This window comes from Corylus avellana, chromosome ca10 (assembly GCF_901000735.1).
Source record: "Corylus avellana chromosome ca10, CavTom2PMs-1.0".
NCBI lineage: Eukaryota > Viridiplantae > Streptophyta > Magnoliopsida > Fagales > Betulaceae > Corylus > Corylus avellana.
The window spans coordinates 5,236,637-5,245,732 of record NC_081550.1 but is presented as its reverse complement, the minus strand read 5'-3'; the positions used below and the strand labels follow the sequence as shown (position 1 = coordinate 5,245,732).

Below are 9,096 nucleotides of genomic sequence, written 5' to 3'. Positions count from 1 at the left end.
TTCATGCATATACATCCACTAAACAAATTAACCCCAAAATCAAAATATTACATTCACACTCCAATCTTTACGGCGCTACATATATACGTGATACGCCCACAGACAACATATATAATTAATTAAGACAAAACAAACAAACTTTATTTTTCCAGTTTCAAACGAAACCTTAATTAAAGACATGCATGCATGGAATATCTTGGTCTCTAGTTGCAGAAGATGATCTTCAGCTCACGTAGCCATTCGCAGCTGTGTAGAGTAGATGGCTTATATTCTTGCGTATCATTCGTAAGCGCGTTAGGGCACGCGCTCTCGAAGAACTTTGAGTTCCACGAAGGCACTAGCTTCACACCACGATGGTGCGGTACCCGACCAATTGTAAGATTATAGCATGCCACGACCGGCCAGGAATTTTCACCTGGTGCCCCGCGCTTGAACTTTTCGGGACACGTTTGGAGCAGATCGGCGGTACAGTCAGCTGTGGGGCAAGAGAAGTGTTTGATACCTTTGCCCCCGTGAGCGGTCAAGGTGATGGGCAAGTTAAAACCGTGGACTAGGTTGACATCGTAGAAGGAGGGGGACGGTTTACCGAAACCTTGGAGCTGAGCCAGCGTGGCAGGGGTGGAGATAATATTTTCGCGGCTGCAGTCGGGCTGGAGGCCACAGTCGCCGGTGGCGCAAGATAAGTATTCGGTTCCATTGATAGTGATGCTAGTGCACCCTGTGCGTGCCCAGATCTGTCCATACCAGGAGTTTTTGAGGTTGGGAAAAGGAAAAGCGGGGAAGGAAACGTTGGCCAGGGTGTCAAGTGTGAAGGCGCCGATGCCGTGCATGAGGGCGGCGTGGCCCGAGTGCGGCTGGATGGCTGGCCAGATAGTGAAGGGGCATTTATTGACTAGGGTTAACACGGCCCTTGGCGAGGCTGTGGAGAGGGTGCACATGCACAGGACAAGGAATGTGGTTGTTAAGAGGAGATCAGTGGAAATCATTTTCATTTTGTGAGATCGATCGAGTAGTTGGAGTAAGTGTGAGAAGAAAGTGCATGTAGGGTTTGTATATATATAGGGTTTTATTAGCCAATAAATAATTGGTTTTTATGAGAATTGGCTCCCAATTAAAAATAAAAAATGAAAAGCATGGGTAATTATGGTGGAATTATTATGCCTCAAACCAGTAAAAGTTGCAGTCTACTGGTTGCCTGACGTGAGTAAAAGAGGCAACCAATAAGTGAAGTAATGCTATAAGTTTCTCTTATGTTTCTCTAAGAATGCGAGGATTGACGTTGAAAAAAAAAAAATAGAAGTTGAATATACCAAATTGAGAGATTTTAAATTTTGAAATAGTACTTTCAAAAAAAAAATGAATTTTCGTTAGTTAAGAGAAATTTTTTCTAAGAATTAACATATAGATGAATTCTTACCAGTTTGAAAGAATTTTAGTAAAAAATTATTTTTAAATTACATAATAAGTCCTTCCGGGAGCTTGTACCTGTGAGTGACATTACTTTAATCTTCAATCTTTTTCCTATTTTGTCAAAAATCACTATTTTTAAATAGCTTTATATCAAATAATAGTTTGACAAAGTTTTCCTCCAAACAAATTTCCTTCAACCTAATCTATAAAAATGATATGTGTCCATTTTTTTTAATAACATGTAAAATGCACACGAGTTTTTAGTAAAATTTATTCCAATTTTGCCCCTACTATTAAAAAACATGTGCATCTCACATGATCAAATGACACATGTCATTTTTATAAACTGAGTTGAAGGAAATTCCAAAATATGGTTTAAATTAACAAGTATACAAATGTGTCTCCATAATTACAAGAATTAACTTGTGTTATTATATGATTTTTATTTTCTATGGACTTTGATCATTTTTCTTTCCAAACATGAATAGTTAATATAATGATTTACACTCAATGTTCTCCAATAATCTCTAATCACTTGTTCATTAAATGATCATTACACTTCCACAAGAATATCATCAAACTTAATTAAGCTAAAATCAAACTTTAGTTGTATAATAATTCATGAAAACTTTGTGACCCCATTCAAAAGACATTACTTGAACAAGAAGTAAGTTAATTGAAAACTACCATATGGATTTGTCCCCAGCTACACCCCCAGAACCATTGGCTGTGAAGAGCTCTTTTTCAACTTTTTTATGTTTTATTATTATTATTATTATTATTATTATTTTAAATATTATTATTATTTTTTTTTTCGGTTTGGCATAATTTAATTTACAAAATTTACAGGGACCAAATTAATAAGCTTAATTATTATAAACTAGAGAAGGCACATGAAGTTGATTATATAATATTACAATTGAAAACTTGGGGAGATAAGTAAAAAGGGGAGGTACCCGAGAAATTTTTTCATTTTTCATTTTTCATTTTCGGTTATGTAGTTGTAAAAATAGGTAAATTTTTTTTTTTGAAATCAGTGAATAAATTAATAGATCGAGGCTGCATTTGTTTTAACTTTCAGAAGATTAATCAGTTACTAAGTGCATATATCTTTTTGAAGGACTAATCCCCTAAAAATGGACATATCTATATATATCAAAATTGCTATTCCCACCATATGGGCCGAGAAATACTATGTTATGCATGAGAAAACGAAATTATGTTAACAGGGATGAGAAATAAAAAGCCAAAATGAAAATAATATGTTAGGAATTAAGTAAATGATATTCGTCATGCTGCTGACAATACATACCATGCATGAATATATATAGCCAGAATTTTTGTTTCATAATTAGCATATATAGCCAAATCAAGCTGTTGGGAGTATATATATATATATATAGATAGCATAAGAGAAAAAGCTTCATACAAAAGCTTTCCCATACAAAAGCTTCATCCTTACAAAAGTTGGCAACAGAAGAGAAAAAGAGCTAAACAGAACCCTTTGCTCTTTACAGGCAACAGCTTCCCTTTACCTGTCCTTTACTCCTCTGTGTCCACCATTCTCTTCCCTTCATACTTCACCCCAACCAAAAACCTTATGCTCACCTGCACCAACACAACATAAGTTACAGGTCATCTTCCTAACATGGTAGGAAACAAAAGATAAAGTTGTGGGTTCGAACTTTGTTTCCGTTATTTACCATATTTCGCTTGACGGACTCACTTGTTGAGAGCGACTTTGAGCTCAAATGTGAGGAAGTGTGTGAATAAAATTTAAATGATTAAGTCTACCATCTCCTATCAGAGTAAGCTTTTGGGATAAAATCGCTAAATGGTATTCTGTTTTCGATCAAACCAAAGCGATTAGTTGGTTATAATACCTGTTTAGGATCATAAACAGCATACTCATTGTATTCAAGAGGGCTATCTTTGTGGTCTGAGGGGAGCAAGCGACCGCAAGGAACTTTGATACCATCTTTCCAAACAAAGTGTTCTGATTCATCAGTCTTCTTTCGACCCCATCCCTTCACCCCAAGCTTCTTTTCTTCCAAGGACTTCGTATCCTGCCTCATTGAGTTAAAACAAAGATGAAGCTTATAAACGACTATGTCACACAACACTTGATGCACGCTTTTAACCAAGTTTACGAACCTCGGGTGTACACTTTGACTCAGTAACTTGATCTCCTAGAGAAGCAATTGCCAGGAGCAGGAACCCTTCTGGCCTGTCCACTGCAGTAAATCCATATCTCGCAGCTTCTGCTGCAGCTTCAGAACCAACAATTGCCCTGCCAAACTGTTTTAACAAAAACCATAAGGTTTACAAGATTTTGAACTATATCTACAGAGATTGCGGCTGAAAATCAAGTGGCATGCAATTGCATTTTGATTGAATCACTCTAATATATACCATATAACCTGGGACCGGGAGTTGGCATATAGATGGTAGGAACCCTTTATGCAAGTGGCTCAATATATTTGAGCTGCATGTACCTGCAAGGAAATATATAGGTATACAACTTGGAATAATCATCCCCAAAACCTGTTGGAAATATTATAGAAATAATAGGGAAAATATGAAGGCAAAATTAATTCAGGACTTTGACATCTTTAAAACGTATTTTGTCTCCTTTCTAAGTTTTAAGGAATTTGGCAAAGTAGTTCCCACGATACAACGAATCTCAAATGTTAATCTAGAATAGCGCTTTCTAAAGTAACAAGAAACACCAAAAAATCGTAGGAGAAAGAAGAAAATTGGAGAGCTAGACAGAAAACTCTCGTCTCCATCACCCAATTTATTGCCAAGTGAAGAGGATTCCTTATAAACAACTTGACATTTGTTGGGGTTATCCCACATCGGTTGTGGAAGGGGCTGGTGGTCACTTTATAAGTGTGAGGGAAAGCCTCACTTCTTGAGCTAGCTTTTGGGGTTGAAATAGGCCCAAGACCACCCAACACTGGTATCAGAGCCCAGGTTTACCAACAAGTCTCAGCCCAACAGTCTACGAAAGAAACGGGTTGTCGTTGCTCCGACCTAGGCCCAATGTGTGAGGGGGAAATTGTTGGGGTTATCCCACATCGGTTGTAGAAGGGGCTGGTGGTTACTTTATAAGTGTAAAGGAAAGCCTCACCTCTTGAGCTAGCTTTTGGGGTTGAGATTGGCCCAAGACCACCCAACAACATCTTTGTATCTAGCCAATGTGAGAAACTTTTATTCTTAACACTTAAATTTTTTTATTTTTCCTCCAAAATTTTTTATTTTAAATAAATCTAACAAAACCTGCAAGAGAAGACAATATTGTAGAATGAAACAAGAATAAGCTTCTTACCACACCATAAAAGGACTTTGTTTGGTAACTTCTTTATTTCATCATAAGAAGGGTGTGCATTTGATTCCACAGAAAATATGTTATCAACGGTCACATCATATTCCTGAAAAGCATAGACGTTCAGAATTTCTACCAACAGATCATAATCCATGGATAATTAGTTGTAACGAGAGATTAATTCAAATCAAATTTGCATATACAACTCACAGTATCTCCAACTTTGTAAGGTTCATAAGTTCTCTCCAGATAGTTTAGGATCATCTTGTAGTCATCAGACTCTTTATCCACCGGGGAAATCGAGCATCCCAGTTTCTCGTATCGATCAGACAAAGGGTCATCATTGGTGGAGCCACTCATGTCTCCTATAAGGTGTGAAGCCACAGTTATGTCTCGAACAGTCTCTAGTACAGCTGCAGCCTAAAGATTTGGTAGCCAAGTGTTAAAAGATATCCAAGGATTTTAATGTACACAAAACGTGAGAAAATAATGATGTCTCTCCCTTACATGATCTGCAATTTCTTGGAAGTCCCTGAAAATGAAAGGCCTAGTGGAGTGCATCAGAGTAAACCATCTTTGGCTATAATCTGACCAAACAGCCTCTGCCTTCTGCCCTGTCTCTTTCATTGATTCCACCTTTTCAATGAACTGTAGGAGAATCTCCTCACCTGAACATATATACTAATTGTCAATCATTTTATAAAGTGGAGAGGATAGAATGAGAGAAGAAGAGAATGAGGTTTATACATCTTTTCAAGTGAAAAGTAGTGACCATCCCTATTGGTAGATCAGGGGAATCATGTCCCATCTCCATCAAAGCATACCTAAGTTGGAATTAGAAAATTTTCAAACCCCAATCGACACCAAAAAAAAAAAAAGATTGAGAATAGATAATGGAGAATCTGCAGATTATGTTATATATACTTGTATATCTCTTGACTGCACAAGACCTTCATGAAATTGGCAACCAAAGGCTCAAGTTTGCTGTGTGCAACTGCAACTCCCAACTGCCGAAGAGCAAGACCTCCATGCCTAACTTCGACTCCATCATCCTACCCAATGTCAAAGTGTTCGAACATAAACTAAATAATTAAATTCATCAATTCCTGTTAGCTTAAGTGTAATTTAACATTATATCAGAGCAGAAGTCCTAAGTTCGAACCCTGTCTCCGTTATTCACCTCATTCTATTAGCTCTATCTGTGCTTAATTAACAATTAAGGGAAGAAGCAACTTGCTGTACCATGTCTATGGGATAGAACTTCAGTGGCTTCTTCTGAAACTTTTTCTCTCTTTCCCAGGGCTCAAGTTCATTACCAGTTATTTCCTCAAAGAGCCTCACAAACTCTTTCACAGCATTGTCCTCGTTTTCACACTCTTCGAGCCTCTCCTCTGCATTTGGATCATCACCCACTCTCCCTTTCTTATAGTACAGATGCAAGCTGCCCTCTGGTACCGTGATCAGCTGCATGACACAATATCTGCATGCACCAAGTAAAAGAAAATATTCAGTGCAAAAGGTCATGAAAAGGCCAATCCAAAGCAGCATAATCAGGGGTTTAATTCAACGTTACTGATTCAGTCCTCGCCCCATGTCGCAAAGAGAGAAGGCACAGTTATACAGAATCCCATCTCTTTCAAAGATCTTTCCACCTTGCTCCTGCAATTTAGTATCCTTGTACACTCCTCTCTTGCCAAAGAGCTTTACCTGTACCCACAGAGCAAGTTATTAGCACAAAAGTACATCCGCTTATAGACAAGGATCCTCTTCATTTCAAATGAAACGCGCAATACCAATTGATAGTCAGAAGTTATAAAATTAGGAAATCTAACCATCTAACTGTGTAGATGATTTCATGTTATTTAAATTTTCTAAAAGTCGTGCCAACATTTGACTTCATATACACAGTTAAATGCATGATTTCATTTGAACCAGAGAAAATCCTGTTCTGTCTGGTTAATGAAAATAAGACATATAAATGTATTATGTATATATACTTCTGCTGAGAGTGATTCAAGTGCCTCGTCACTAGGATCTTGTTTATCCCATGGAATTCCTTTCCCCCCTACAGAAAGATCGCTAACAATATCATAAGCTTCAAGGGGCTGTGCTTCTTTTTTCTGAATGCTATCTACTAACCAAGCTTCGCTCACTACACGAATGCCTCTCTCCCTGCAAAATATTGCAATCCCAATTGATATTTCTTGTCGAAATTCATACCCAATTGGCCATTTGTCTTGTTTTTATGAAGATCATGGAATTTGCATTGGTGCAATTAATCTCTATACTCACATTGCTTCCACAAGTTTAGATGAGCCGCCGCGCTCTCTCTCAGCCGGAGAAGCAACCAGACAAGTTGCACCAATGACAGAGTTGGCAACTTTCCCTCCATGTTTTTCAATCTCTTTTCTCCAATAATCCTGCAATATACACAACCAGCAATATATATGTATTCTAGATTAGTACTAAATTCCTGGCTGTCGTACGTAGAAGTGTGCAACATACATGTGTCCGAGAAAGACGGCCCATTAGAGAAATCATCATTCCTTTAAAAGGTTTATCTGTCGTCCCTAGAGTCCTTTGAGGCCGGCAGCTTGGATCCTGATACTTCTTTATCAACTATTCCAAAAAAAAAAAAAGAGGCTCAATATAAAAACAGAAATGGTGAATTCATTCATTTAGTTAATTAATTTTCGAATATAAGAGAAAAATACGTCTGAAACAGGGGAGTTGAGAACAGAATCTGGAAATTTCGTTGGTTCTTGTTTCCTTGGTGGGTCCTTTGTGCTGAAGGTGCAAGAAGACCACTCACTATAAAACCCTCTGCAGGAATAGCGTGTGCCGGTGTACTCCAAATTGCCGTTGCAAACTGGGCATTTCTCCAGTGGCCCAAAAAACAGCAGATCTTGACTGTTCACAATTCAATTTAATCCTACTATTTAGTAGACTGTTACACGAATACGACTTAATTGGGATGAAGTTAAATGATGGTGATAATTTTTACGTTCACGTCATCTCAGTTATCAGTATAATAGTCTGCAACTTCTTCGAAGTGCATGAAATTTCAAAATAAAAAATTAAAAAAAAACTTGCTCAAACAATTGAAAATGGCTAATGCTTTGGGATGAGTATGTGGAAGGGGGAGTGAAACAAACCATTTAGAGAGAATAGAAGAATCAGAACCGGAGGTATCTTGGCCATTAGCTTCCAAAATTTCCCGCATTTGTTGGATGGAGAGGTGCTCTGTAATGGCTTTAGAGAACTCTTCAAACTCCGCAGCTATGTCGGCTGAAGATTTGCCGTTAGGCTGGTCAACGTTGTCATTTTCAGTCGACTTGGGCTTTTTAGGAGATTGCACTGCCTCATGTTCGTTGCTCTCTGCCTTTTGCTTCCTTGTCATCGCCTTTTCTTCCTCCCCAGATGTGCGAGCATGAGATCTTGTCTCATGAACCTTCATTAATTTTTTCAAAACATCATATGTTATTTAACACAACACAACCACATATTTTTGTATGTTAGAAATTGATGAGATTTGTTTGGCTACATGTTTCGGTTATTTGTAAGGTGTAATTAAGCCATAGTTCAATATATATATATATTGATATATTGTAAATTGTTATATCTTTCATTTTTACATGTCCTTTTTAACACTAAAAATCATCCTTAATTTTTAATTTTTCATTTGTTAGGGTCCTTGTTGATTAAAAAAGATGACTAAATTTCACTACCAATTGTATGAGAGTCATATAGCGACTCTAAGTTAAATAAAATGAATTGACAGAATTAACGTTCATAGCTATGTTAAGCCACATCCTAAAAGTTAAGCTAAAACAAAAAATAAATTTAATACGTTCGTTTGAGATAACATGCAGAAATGAAGAGGAGAGCAAGGATTAAGAAGATGTGTGTAATATAGGTATGGAGAAGAAGAAAGAACACTCTTGGTAGTGCTTGGAAGGTGAAATAGTTTTGACATAATAGAGAGAACGAACCTTCATATTTGTGTCTGCAGAAGAACAGTGAAGAAAACGATCGAAGGTGCTTCCAAATGTAGCAGAAACAAAAGGTTTAATGATGCGACATAGTTGTGGAACATAAGCAGAGGGGGGTCTTTTTACACGACCAGAGACGATGCCCCAAAGCGACACGTACATGGTTTTACTGCAGCAGCTAAGGCTCCTCTGTCGTTCCCATAAATCTCCATGTGTGTCTCAGGCATCATGTGTAGGACACGTGTCCAAAAGGGTAGTTTTTCGCAGCCTAGCTAAGACATTGACAGGTGGTGTTCTTATATACTCACTCGTATGATTGAAGTTTTCAGGCTTTTTCTTTGAATCTTTTCTTCACTCGGCATATGC

At 37.6% G+C, this 9,096-nt stretch overlaps 2 protein-coding genes across 2 annotated transcripts; both read right to left on the bottom strand.

Annotated features, from left to right (window-relative positions):
• Window positions 1-203: 203 nt before the first annotated feature.
• LOC132162785 (osmotin-like protein) lies at window positions 204-986 on the bottom strand. The gene has a single exon (XM_059573015.1). It carries the CDS (start codon window positions 984-986, stop codon window positions 204-206), a length of 783 nt encoding a protein of 260 aa, XP_059428998.1.
• A 1,752-nt stretch (window positions 987-2,738) lies between these two features.
• Window positions 2,739-8,811, bottom strand: LOC132164644 (protein ADP-ribosyltransferase PARP3). Its single transcript, XM_059575186.1, has 17 exons — window positions 8,731-8,811; window positions 7,894-8,189; window positions 7,453-7,648; window positions 7,244-7,357; window positions 7,031-7,158; window positions 6,736-6,910; window positions 6,312-6,445; window positions 5,981-6,218; window positions 5,663-5,790; window positions 5,486-5,562; window positions 5,246-5,406; window positions 4,949-5,158; window positions 4,742-4,844; window positions 3,823-3,905; window positions 3,565-3,708; window positions 3,294-3,476; window positions 2,739-3,018 (listed from the first exon to the last, which is right to left on the bottom strand). Exons 1-17 carry the CDS (start codon window positions 8,734-8,736, stop codon window positions 2,953-2,955), a joined length of 2,442 nt encoding a protein of 813 aa, XP_059431169.1. The 5' UTR covers window positions 8,737-8,811; the 3' UTR covers window positions 2,739-2,952.
• Window positions 8,812-9,096: the final 285 nt, after the last annotated feature.

Excerpts from the sequence above, each read along its gene's own strand:
- LOC132164644 (XM_059575186.1), bottom strand. Across the intron at positions 7,159-7,243 it reads GCCGTCTTTCTCGGACACAT|GATTATTGGAGAAAAGAGAT; the intron begins GTATGTTGCACA and ends TGTATATTGCAG. Across the intron at positions 5,159-5,245 it reads TCCAAGAAATTGCAGATCAT|GCTGCAGCTGTACTAGAGAC; the intron begins GTAAGGGAGAGA and ends CCAAATCTTTAG.
- LOC132162785 (XM_059573015.1), bottom strand. The coding sequence starts at position 986 with ATGATTTCCACTGATCTCCTCTTAACAACCACATTCCTTGTCCTGTGC.